Source organism: Nerophis ophidion, linkage group LG19 (genome assembly GCF_033978795.1).
Source record: "Nerophis ophidion isolate RoL-2023_Sa linkage group LG19, RoL_Noph_v1.0, whole genome shotgun sequence".
Lineage (NCBI taxonomy): Eukaryota > Metazoa > Chordata > Actinopteri > Syngnathiformes > Syngnathidae > Nerophis > Nerophis ophidion.
In genome coordinates this window covers 24,198,752-24,211,831 of record NC_084629.1, presented here as the reverse complement: position 1 = coordinate 24,211,831, position 13,080 = coordinate 24,198,752, and the positions used below count along the sequence as shown (strand labels likewise).

The 13,080-nt window shown below is 38.4% G+C and overlaps 1 protein-coding gene across 2 annotated transcripts in view; it reads left to right on the top strand.

Annotated features, from left to right (window-relative positions):
• Nucleotides 1–13,080, top strand: part of satb2 (SATB homeobox 2) — an 86,884-nt gene that overhangs the window by 1,717 nt on the left and 72,087 nt on the right. For both annotated transcript variants that reach the window (XM_061879624.1, XM_061879623.1), the window contains exon 2: nucleotides 10,733–10,957. In XM_061879624.1, the coding sequence (XP_061735608.1) occupies nucleotides 10,777–10,957 (181 nt within the window). In that variant the 5' untranslated portion in view covers nucleotides 10,733–10,776. The remainder of the gene's footprint in view (nucleotides 1–10,732; nucleotides 10,958–13,080) is intronic.

Sequence of the window (13,080 nt, the reverse complement as noted above, 5' to 3'; positions counted from 1 at the left end):
GTGTGTGTGTGTGTGGCAAGTACTCACTTTGCATGGTATCAAATAAGATGTGAGCGTTTACAAGAAAGTATTGCTTTGTATCCTGTTATCGAAATCCTCATGAGAACCACGCGGCGTCCTCTGCAGTGGACGATTGTCTTTCTTTCATTTCTTCACCAATGTCCACTGCAGAGGACGCTCGCTGCTCTCAGGAGGAATTCATAGTGCCGCCGTTTCAAACGTATTTTGCTTGACTTCCTCCTTCATTGGCAGCTATCTCCTTTTTTGCTATTATTATTAATATACATATTCAACGTGTGTGTGTTTTCCTGCCTGGTTTAATCAGCTCAGCAGAGACAAGCATTAACCAATAGCTCCGCCATCAAGCTGTAAAAGTGCATCTACCTGGCAGGGAAGAAGGGAGGCCCTATCTGCTGCTATCTGTGCTAATAATTGATAAGCTTTAATTAGTGCTCATGTCAAAAGAAGAGAGCGAGATGAGGCAAGGCAGATTAAGACTCTTATCCAAGTTTTATGCCCGCTTGTGTAACTTTTAACCCTCGGTGTCGAACTAATAATTGAGGTCTTGAACCCTGCAAGTGATGGGATAAAGTAACACTATATGGGGTGTCCTCATTTTGTCATATGACTATATAATGATGTGTGTGGTGCCCCCTATAGGTTGTAGCCAAAATGCTTTGGAAGTAGGAGAAGGGTACAGTACATATTTGGTACCAACCAACAGGTTGGATACTTTTGTGTGTGTTCATATGGTAATTAATGTTCATTTGTTTGATACAAAACAAATATATTTTTCTTAATTTTACATTTAACACTGAGGTGATAATGATACAATAACTGTCATGATCCAGTCTTACACTTCTAAGTCTCATTTGCAAGTACACATTCCTTTTATTTTTCTTTAGTCATGAAGTAGTGTTTGCCGTTAAGGCGAAGTCTTTAGTTCAGACCGACAAAGTGTTTATACAATAAGTATTGCTTATTACACACCGACTGTTTGATTTTAACGTGCATCTTAGTTGTAGTTTCCATCACCAAAGTTGGAAGAATTGAAATCGCCATGCAAAATCGCTAATGCTAATTAGTTGTATGTACAGTATATGGCACATCCGGTGTACATTAGCATCGAGCTAGCACATTTTAAAAAGTGGAGCCATACTTTTAAGTAGGGCTGGCCGATAAAACATCGTGATGAACGAGTAATTGATATCAATAAAAAGTGCTTTATATAAAACGTTTAATTTTCTTTTATTTTTGTCATCGTTAAAAAACTAAAGTTGGTTGCATGAACAAAGGCACTCGCTCTCCGGTAAACGAGGAACGCAGGAAATGATCACTGATCAGTGGGAGTAACACGCTAACAGCCATTCAGGTAACAGTATCCATGATCAAGTTTGGTTGCGCCATCGTGTTGTCTCGTAGTTTATTGTTTGCACGGAGTGAGAAGAGAAAGTAAAAATTGAGAAATTGTGGCTAAAACAGGAAAAGTCACCTACGCAGTATGGCATTTTTTTTGTTTTGTGTTTTGTGTTTGTGGTCTGTAAATGATGCCGGTAATGTCCCACCACATTTTCCTCGCTCACCCTTTAGAGCACAGCTGTAACTTCCTGGCACTAAACATGCAGACAATAGTTCTTCTCAGGTTTCTCTATTTTTAAATCTTCACACTTTGCATTATTCTGTTACACTTTATTAAACATCTCTTACGTATTCCTTATTTCTACACCTTCTTTTTAAGAAGTTATTAAGTGTTCAATGCGATTTTACAATTTTGTTTACATTGTTTGAGTGAGGAAGGTTACATATGAAATAAAAATATTTACATTTAAAATGTTTTTTTCCTGGTCCTTATTCTTGATAGGTCATAAAAATATCAATAATGATCTATATCGACCGATATGAAACACTTATATCATGATACAGTTTTCAGCCCTATCGCCCAGCCCTACTTTCGAGTGCTTGCTACCAGCTTGCATTGTTGGCATGCAAACTTGAAACATTACCAAGCAGCAGTCCGCTACAAATACGCCGTTTTGCCCGTTAAGTGCTTGCGCCGGCGTTAAATCTTGAGTATTAAATAAATGGGTTGTACTTGTTTGAAATATTGTACCGTTTGATTTTAAGTGAATCGGTACCCGTCAATTAGGAGGTGATTTAAATGGCCCCATCCCTGGGTGCAACTTGCGTGAAAGGAAGGTGGGGTGGTTAATCATTTTGCAATGCAGTCTGCTGAAAATGAAGGAAAGCGCCACACTACATAGCATCTGACGCTGTGGTCAAAGTTGGAATTGCACACGAAACACGTCGTTAAGCTATTCCACACTCTTCTGCCGTCCGGCAGCTAAAGTGGCTCGTGCAACCCCTCAATGCCACGAGTTACATGTGTCAGGTAAACCGGGACGAATGGGGCCGTATGAATTCCCTACGTACTGTATAAAAGTATCGAACTCGGTACCCATCCTTACTTGGAAGACATGCTAGTATACTGTACATGTAAAACAAATATTATTCGAGAAATGGCCAATGACTTATGGATAATTAGATGCTAAGCTATTCCAAAAAACAAACTTGCCCCAATTTTACACACATGTTTTTATCAGTCCCCGAAAGGTATGTGCCAAATTTCCTGGTGATTGGATAAAACACTTCCAAATTATAGTGCCTGTTTTGTTGGGTGTGTGAGAAATTTCAAGGCACTACAACTTATGTAGGTTTATTAATGTGGTGTATTTGCCAGGAAAATACAAGCACAGGCAACACAGTAGTGCCACATGTTTTAACTCATGTTCACTGGCGAGTGTATAGAGGTTCACAAAAATACCAAACTGCATGCAAACAAGAGTGTTCTTTGCAATTATTAGTCGTTTGAAGGCGGGAAGCCCATGGGTGATGACTCCTCTGTAGCAATAAAGTTTAAATGTGTCATGAAGTAGTGCTTATCAAAAAGACATTACTTTTCTCACAGATATGCCTCTTATCACAGCTTTATTAACGGCTTTAACGATGGCGCACCCTATTCGTCTACGGGGATGCATGACTGTAAAGTTCACTCGATTTCCTCCTCAATGCACAGTATACACTACTATTATTCACTTATCAAGTTGTAAAAAATAAAAAAACAAGTACAAAAGAAGCTTGTTGCTCAACATGGCACATAAAGCAGATTAGCTTTTATCTTGGCTTGGATGTTCGGGTAACAGATAAATTAACGCCCCGTGTCGTAACATCCTCGCTGACTGAACTTCTTCTGAATAATGAGGCCTGATGACGTGTCAGCACACTCCTTCCATATGTTACCATGGTTACGGTCTAGCGGTTAAGGGAGGCATTCCTTATGGAAATTCCTTTGTGTTGGTTGAAAAGTCTCAACACTCAAAGGCAGACTAGAATGGCAGTCAGTTGAGCGCCAGACCTCCGCCAAGGCCAAACACTCGGAATTCAGATCGGGACGCGCGGAATTTCTGCAAACGTTTCATTTAGGGCTGTCAAAAATAACGAGTGAACTCGTGTCAGCGCAAAGATGGCAACTTTCATTTCAATATACACCCTGGCTTGACCTAATGATATAAAACCGTTAACAAGGGTTGATCAAATAAATAAATAAACAAATGTTCTTGTATGACATTCCGACAAAACAACTGCATTTATGATCAAATACTGGGGTTATTTTTAAGTTAATTTAAATTATATAAAACAAGTAATAACCTGAAATAATGATGAATATTCCAAATTAGAGATGTATCGGTAATAAAAATTAACCATAACAATGGTTAATATTACCATTTTAGATGAACATGATGGAAAAACCGTGATTGATAACTGGACTTTGATACTCATAGACAGACTGGAACCAAATGCTAACATGAAAACAAGAGTCATTAACGTCTTTCCCTATTAAGAAACGTCATACTCCATCTAAACTTAAATAAACACATTACTGTCTGAGCAACTACAATATTCAATTGTACACATTGAACCTGCAAGTTGTACTCTCTTAGAACATAGTGATTCATCGACACTCCGAGGAATACGAGACGTACTGTATGTGTTTTTATGGTGCATTCAAGGACCGCTGAACAGAGTACGACGCCACAATGCTGGCCAGAAATAATAAAAACAATTATATTTTTATTTGTTACGCATTTTTTAAAATTTGAATAAATGTTAAGGTGCTAAAAACAAAGTAATATTTAAAACAACAGTATCTTAAAATACACTATCAGTAAAGCATAAGAAACACAAACTATGCAAATTAGTGGCTTTTTTATCAGTGTGTCTATTCATTTTAGTTCATTGAAAAAAAACTTGGTCAAAAGATTGCAGTGTATGTATTAGTACTTTTTGAGCACATTTAACAATACCGCAATGATAATGATAACCATGATTATCCATCCATCCATTTTCTACTGCTTATTCCCTTTCGTGGGCGTGGGGGGCGCTGGCGCCGGCGCCTATCTCAGCTACAATCGGGCGGAAGGCGGGGTACACCCTGGACAATTGAATTCGATTTTTATATCGTTGAATTCTTATTACAAATTCAAAAGTGTGATTAATCTGATAAAAAAAATTATTTAAAAAAATCATTTGACAACAGGCCCTGCGATGAGGTGGCGACTTGTCCAGGGTGTACGCCGCCTTCCGCCCGATTGTCGCTGAGATAGGCACCAGCGCCCCCCGCGACCCCAAAGGGAATAAACGGTAGAAAATGGATGGCATTTCACAACAGCAGTTTCATTATATCACAAAAAAAAAGCACCTATTTGCAAATTGTAATGGCTTCTCTCTGACCCCGAAACTAAATTACACATGAAATTGATTTTGAAATGTCAATGTACAATCAAACAAGTAAACTTAATCCACCAATAAAAATCAGGACACGCTAACCGGGATGACAATAGATGGAAATTACAGTATATCATTCATAGGTTTTTCATTGAAAAAGTACAAAGTTAGAGACCTGCGATTCGCACATGCATTATTTAATGTTTATCTTATATTACAATGTTGTATTCACCCCTCAAAACATATTTGAATTATTAAAGCAGCATCAAGGGTTGGAATTGGGGGTTAAATCACCAGAAATGATTCCCGGGCACGGCCACCGCTGCTGCTCACTGCTCCCCTCGCCTCCCCGGCGGAGGGGTGGGGTGGGGGGGGGGGGGGTTCAAGGGTGATGTATCAAATGCAAAGGACAAATTTCACCACAACTAGTGTGTGTGTGTGACAATCATTGGTACTTTAACTTAAATTATTAAAGTAGTTTATTGCGTAATCTTGCTCGCTGACCAACAAAAGGCAAACAAAACCAAAAAACATTAACCTGGAACGTCGTATACATAAACCAAAAATATGGCAAACAGTTAACATAAGCAGCTGCCTTACAGTGACTTTTTGTGGTCCAAACCAGTGTTTCTTAACCAAAGGAGAGGGGTCCGTTTGTTGGCACGCGAGCACTTCCTAGAGGGCCGCCCCAAAAAATCAGCTGTGCTTTCTATGAGGCGCAGCAGTACTCAGGTGTAATACACTTTTCCACCACTTGTGGCAGTAATGACAATATCACACTAACAGAAGAAGTCTGGAACTAAAGTCATAGAAAAGTTTTCTTAAGCGCAAAAATTATGACTTAAGTTGTGAAGCTTTAATTTCATTTTCACTTTATTTTAGTTCAGAAACATATTCAGTAAGATTTTTTTATTATTCATTTAGTTAAAATGCATTTAATTCAGCACTGAGTAATTGTATGTGCATTTAATTTTCATCACTTTTATGAGTCCCTTATTTTGCAGAATATTTGTTTAGTATTTATATTTGTAATCAGCCTGACCAAAGCCTTGATAATATTTGTGGATAACACATGCTTTCATATCATTTGACAATGTTTATCTCGTTAAACTGTTAGTAGATTAGATATAATTACTGAATTTGATTAAATTCAAGAGTAAGATTACTAATTCAGCGTTAATATTTGAGTGGAATAGTTGGGCCCCGAGGTCAGAAAGGTTAGGAACCCCGTTTAAAAAATGAAGCATACCTTTTAGCGGTATGTGGAGGTAATACACAGTGGGCAGGGTTTGAGCAGCAGCCATTTTGGGCTTGGTAATATCAGAATGTCCCTCGTGTGCTAGCGTCGGATACGGGATAAACAAACAAGCGCTTACAAAGTGCCCAGACTTTAATAATTCACCACCCCCTCCAAGAAAAGAACCCATCTTCTTTCATCTGCTGGGCCAAATACCAAAGGAGATGTATTTAAAGAGATTAGACGAGAATATGACGATGGTTTGTAGATGGTGCGATGGCGGCGAGGCCTCGCTGGCCCTTGATAGGCATCGTTATGATGCTGAGGCAGGTCAGGACCTGTCTTAGACCACAATCTTACTTTGGAATAAGAGGCTGAAAGGAGGTCCCTTAATCAAATCTTTATGACTCCCCAGGAAGGCAGCAGAACTTCAAAATCTAGTTCTGATGGACCTCGCGCTATATTTGATCGACATTTTAGACGCTTTTCCCAAGCTAACAATCGTTCCTTTATGGGCACCTTGACAATAAGAGAATGTTTAACTTCCTCAAAACCTATAATCACCCTACTTAAAATAAATAATATTAAAATAAATAATATTAAAATATTTGCATCAACATGGATTGAAGTTAGTAATATTTTTGTATATTTTTATGTTTTGTCATCAGAACCTAGGTCCTTTTTATATCATTGGCGAGGAACACACAGAATATCATCGTAAGGACATTCAAACTCCTTGCGTACATCAGAGGATCATTTTTTATTACGTTTAAATTGTTTATTGCCTGAGCTTTTTTTAGACTTAAAGCAGCCGATTTATTTTGAAACCCATTTGGTTGGTCATTAGGTAAGATGAGCCACACCTTGTATCTACAATAGGCAACTGTACACATATTTGTCATGTGACCATAAATTCAGGAAGCACCTTTCATAGCCGTCGTGCTGTGATGCAGAGAAGCACATAATATATAAATATTGGTCGACACGATTTTTGACCAAATCCAATGTCAGCACGAATCAAATACTTTTATTATTTTGTAGGGTAAAATAAAAATACTTAATTCAATCAAATTACTCTAATAGCCATACTAATTATTTAACTTAAGCTCAGTAAATTGAATAATGCGGACACGCTTCTTACTGGATAATTACTAATACACTTCTGCCTCAAATGCTTTGTATGTATAGGTAATATGCAACTATCATTATTTAATACTTGTACAAATGTTGTCTTTAAGACTTCAATATTGTTCAATTAAGGCAGTTCTCAAAAAGTAATGCAGGCCCCCTTGCTCGGTGCAATGCCGGGGGAATTGGGCAGCGGGGGAACGTGTTTTATCAGTATCACGCTTCAAACCTTGCTTCAAAAAGCTGTGCACTACAAGACAAGCTCATTGTCACCATTAATCCTGACTTCCTCATTTTGAGTAAAACTGTTTTATTAATTTTTGTTTTGTAAAATAGTGTTTTATATATTATGTTCCTTTGAATGTATTATTATTTATTGTGTTTATAAATGTTATATATCAAACGGTTTCTAGTCGGTCAATTTTTTTTTTAAATATAGTAATTTGAATAAGAATATATATATATTCTTAAATTTGATTTACTTAAAATCTTTTCTGTTACAGACTAAAAAACAATGTTATTATTTTTTGCAAGTTTACCTATATTTCTTTCTTGTATCTTTTCTTTAATGTTATGCAGAGGTGTACTTATAACAATTTTACAGACAAATTATACTATTTATAAAATGTTTTTTTCTTCCTAGTGGGGGCGTAACAGAAAATAATTAGGAAACACTCATTCTATACATCTAGCTTAAGTACTAGTGTGTGCTTAGTTGTTGTGTAATTGCGAGCTCCTAGTAGCCTACAGCCTACCATGTTTAGCTTTTGTAAATGACTTGACTAAAATAAAAGACTAAATTTGTGTTTATTGGAGGACATTTAGATGTTAACTGGCCGTCCAGTATGGAAGATAATACCAATATATCAGGCCAATATTAATATCTAATCTGGACACGACTAACACATGTTCTGTATATAAAATGACATCCAGGTCTAAAATTAAATATTTAAATATTGGGGATTTGCTAACATATAAAAAAGTGCTAGTTACTAGATGGGGGACTGAAAGTAAATCAACTATCAGCCAGATGTTATCGGCATTGGTCAGGATTGGCCAATACCAAACTTTTCACAAAAATGAGTCAATACCGATCAGTGGCCAACCAATCAGTGCAGCTTTAGTTAAATGGTTTTAAAACTAACTATTTTTTTCCCCAGAGTAGTTAAAAAAAACGAAGGCATGATGCAATTTTAAAAACTATGTGGCGGATTTTAAGCTATTTAACTTTTGAATTGAACAATCTGTTACATTTTGAAAAAAATGCTTCTAAGGACAATTTTTGTGTACTAAGATACCCCAAAAGTATACTCTATGACTTTTTATTCGCATGTATTTAATTTTTTCTTTGCAGTTGTTTGTTTTAACATGCTTGCAGAATATGGAAGATTTAGCAGTTCTTAAAGTCTTTGTTTTCGAGGTTGTTTTGATCTTTTCTATAAACAGCACATTGAAACACAAACATCAAAATAAATAATAAATAAGTGGAGCGCCAAACCAAGTCTTGCTGTGTACTGTGTGCAATGACAATAAAGAATATTACCTTTGCTTAAATTATAATTGCATGAAATGGCTTTAAGGAGTTAAATTGACTTAAAATAAACTTCTGTATAAAGTGATTAATGTTACTAAACATATTAGTATTAATCTCTTCTTTCAATGGTCACAAGAAGTTGTAGTTCATTTAAATACTTTACACACACAAAAGGAAAAATTTGTATTTAAAAAGGTAATTCCGCTAATAAAATTTGGCGCAGGTCATCGTTTTCCACAGCTGGCGCAGGAAAAAAAAAAGAGCGTAAAAAGTGTGAGGTAATCAAACGTGAACGCAAGCGTGCACTTTCCATTTTCTCTGACCAATCGTTGGAAAATATCCGCCGAGCGCAGCGTGTTCGCAGTCCTTAATAGACAAATACTATCCCGCCCTCCATCTCCTCGCTCTCTCTCTTATCTCGCTCCTCCTCTTCCTCAGTGACACATGCCAGCAGATATTGTCCAGGGGGCCACCAGAGTAAATAAAAGACGTCCATTTGGCTTCAGCAAGCTGTGTCTGGCCTGGCAAAAGACTTCTAATGCATTAGCTTGTATTAAACACATACACACACACACACACGCACACACGCACGCACGCACGCACGCACACACACACACACACACACACACACACACACACACACACACACACACACACACACACACACACACACACACACTAGACTGCTTGTTTCTACAGCAGCTCTGTTCTGTCTCTGCTTTATTTCCTATATTTCCATGGCAATGCGCATTAAAAAGTCTTCACTTAGGAGATTTTCCTAAAGTGTTTCATTGATAATTAATACAATTGCTTTTTTTTTTCGATAATGAAGGCCGAAATATGTTACGATATTGTCATAAAAGAAGGTACATTGCAGTATTTGTCCTAGATTGCAGTGTTGATTCAACTTTAGTTTAAGGAAAGTGCTGTGGCATATATCAAGATCGATGGATATTTGTATCGGATATGAAGTGTTCACAAGTATCGGTATATGGGATAATAGCAAGACTGTTAATATAGAGTATTGCCAAAACCAGTCTTTCGTAACCGTGGAGTCGGGCCCCCGAGATGGTCGCCAAAAAACATTTGTTTCTCAAGTGTGGTCCGTATGGGTCACAGTGGTACTCAGTTGTCATACACTTTTCCACCACTGGTGGCAGTAATGACAGTGTCAAACAAACAGAAAAAGTCTGGGGCTAAAGTCATAGAGAAGGTTCTTAATCGCAAAAATGATGACTAAAGGGGAGAAGTTGTGTTTTCATTTTATTTAGAAAGCATATATATTATTTATTATTATTAAACTTCAAATGTAATAATTTTTGCGCTGCGTAATTTTATGTTCATTTATTTTTCATCCCAGTCACTTATTTTGCAGTATATTAGATAAGTAATTAATTTCGTAAGCAGCCTGACTAAAGCTTTGATAATAATCCTTGTGATTAATACATGATTTCCTATTATTTGACAAAGTTTATCCCGTTTACTGTAAATAAGTTGGATATAATTATTGAATATGATTAAAATCAAGAATAGGATTACTAATTCAATACTTGAGTGGGCCCTCGGGGTCCAAAGCACCCTGCCAAAAACAATACAATGCAAGAATAATATAATCAAATGTCCAAATAAAAACGTGTTTGCAGGTTGTCATGCCAAAGCAAGAGGTTGTCCTCTTTTACCCAACGAGCCAATCAGAAGCCTTGAGAAAGTCATTTCATGAAAAGATGTAAAGTCAACATCAGTGAGGGCGAGTTGAGAAAGACAATAAAACATTGGACTTTATGAAAAAGATGGTTATTAAAAAAGTTAACAAAAACAATATCCTGTTTTGGAGCATGAAGATAGATATGCAAAAATATCACCTCAACGCTTGCTTTTTGTGGAAAACTGTCTTTCTAAAGGACCAAAAAAGGACAAAATGTTGAATGGAAACTGTAATGATTTAGGACTGTCAAAGTATAGAACATTTATAGAAAAATAATAGATGAAAAAAATAACAAGGCTAACACCTGCTGCTGTATCATAAAAAGTGTCTTCCGGTTTGTTCCCAGACTCTTTCTCTCTGGCTGGAGCTCCTCTGGGGATCTGGAAGAGGATGGAGCGAGGAGGGGAGAGTCCCATCACGCAGGACAGTCCTGAGCGCAGAGGAGGTGGAGGCAGCAGCCCGGACCTCGGCAGCCTGCCGCCGCCGGGGAAGAAGGGGCGCCTAGAGCTCAACGGCAGCCCCACGGGGCCCCGCGTGCGCCACAATGGGGCGCCGCTTAGACCCCTTGGAGGTAAGATACGGTATACGCGATGGGCGGAGGGTCCAAAGGTTTTCTCAAAATCCACAACATCGAGAGAATCCAGCATTTATGCATTCATGCCTTTTACATCACATGTGTCCAACTCAAGGCCGGGGGTCGGATCCCGCTTGCCACATTTATAGTGGTACTCCAAATCATTTAATGTGGTTCTCCACATCGTTTTTAAAACGTGGCCCTCCACATCAGTTATTGTGGTTCTCCACATCGTTTTTAAAATATGGCCCTCCAAATCTGTTATTGTGGTGCTCTATATCATTTATCGTGGCCCACCACACCATTTAACATGGTCCTCCACATCATTCAACGTGGCCAGTCATGCCATTCAATTTGGTCTTTGACATCTTTGTATGTGGTCCGTCCCATCATTCAATGTGGTCCTTCACGTCATTTAATGTGGTCCTTCACGTCATTTAATGTGGTCCTTCACGTCATTTAATGTGGCCTGTCATGTCATTTAAAGTGGTTTTTCACATCATTTGATGTGGTTTGCCACTTCATCTATTGTGGTGCTCCACATCATTTACTGTGGTGCTCCATATCATTCAATCTGGCTCGCCACGTCATTTAACGCAGTCCCCCACATCATTTAATTTGGTCCTCAACTTCATTTAATGTGGACCGCCACAGCATCTCTCCCGTCCAAAGGCAAAACCTAGTAACTCACTTCTAGCTGATTTTGAGAAAACAAAGGAAAACCAATCTATTTTGATGCTGTCTTACAAAGATCTACAAAGTCATCAAACGTATAGATGTTTTCTTGAGCTTTCATTTTCTTGCCGATTGAGCCATGGATTGAATCTGCTCTCATGAACGTGTGCCCTTTCTCCAGATATTTTATCACAATCTCGGGTAGGCCCCATTCTGCGTTTGCACATTGGGCAAGAGCCGTGTACAGCCTCCAGATTTTATTTTGACCTCCACAGTTATCTGCCCAAAAGAGTATGCAAGGGGAAGAATAGAGAACGATACATTTAATGAAGGTGCTTGCAACGTCCTGGGCCAATCTTCCAAATATCCCCTCGTGCCAAAATATCTCAAAATCAGGTTGACCGTCGGCCCCCATTCGTGCAAATGTCTCATTAAAGACAATATGGCGACTGACAAAGAAGCTCTGATTGGTCCCTTGAGATACTAGGTTTTTCTGTTGTATCTACGCGGTTATGTGGTAGTTGCTAGGTCCTGCCATGCGCGTAACAGGTTACTTACGGAACAGATTACAATATTGCATACACTAATGTAAAGCATATCACCTAGGAACTCCAAAATCATTATCACCTCAGTTTTGACCAAAATTGAGTTAGTGGGTTTTGCCTTTGGACTGGAGATCTATTGTGTTCCTCAACATCATTTAGCGTGGCCTGCTACGTCATTCAGTGTTGTCCTCCATGTCCTTTAATGTGGCCTGTCACGTCATGCAATGTGGTCTTTCACATCTTTGTATGTGGTCCGCCCCATCATTTGTTGTTATCTGTCACATCATTGAAGTGAACTGTCACATCATTCATTGTGATCTGTCACATCATTTAAATTGGCCAGTTACATCATTTAACTTTGACTGTCACATCATTTAACGTGGACTGTCACATCATTTGTCGTCGTCCGCCACATCATATGTTGTGGACCGCCACGTCATTCAATGTGGTCCTCCACAATACTAAATGTGGTCCGCCACATCATTTAAAGTGCACGTCATTCAATGTTGTCTTCCATATCATTAGATATGGTTCGCGCCGTCATTCAGTGTGATCATCTACATTTATACTAGTCCACCACATCATTCAATATGGCTTTCTGATTGCAATAAAAACAAGTTTGACACCCCTGTTTTCCACAAAAAACAGATGTTGTCACAAGTATTCGTGCTTTCACACAGCAATGACAGCATTAGGTGGCGTCAGCACCTGCGTCTGGTGTAACGTACACAATATATTTTTCTTTGGACACAGCATGTCCCGTCTAACCTGGGTTACAACTTTCGCACACTTCCAAAGGTGTAAAACGATTGGGGGTACAGTATGTCTTTGTCCACCCATTCTGATGCCACCTTGCATAAAGAACAGTTGTGCAAAAAAAATGAAAATGTCGGCTTTTAC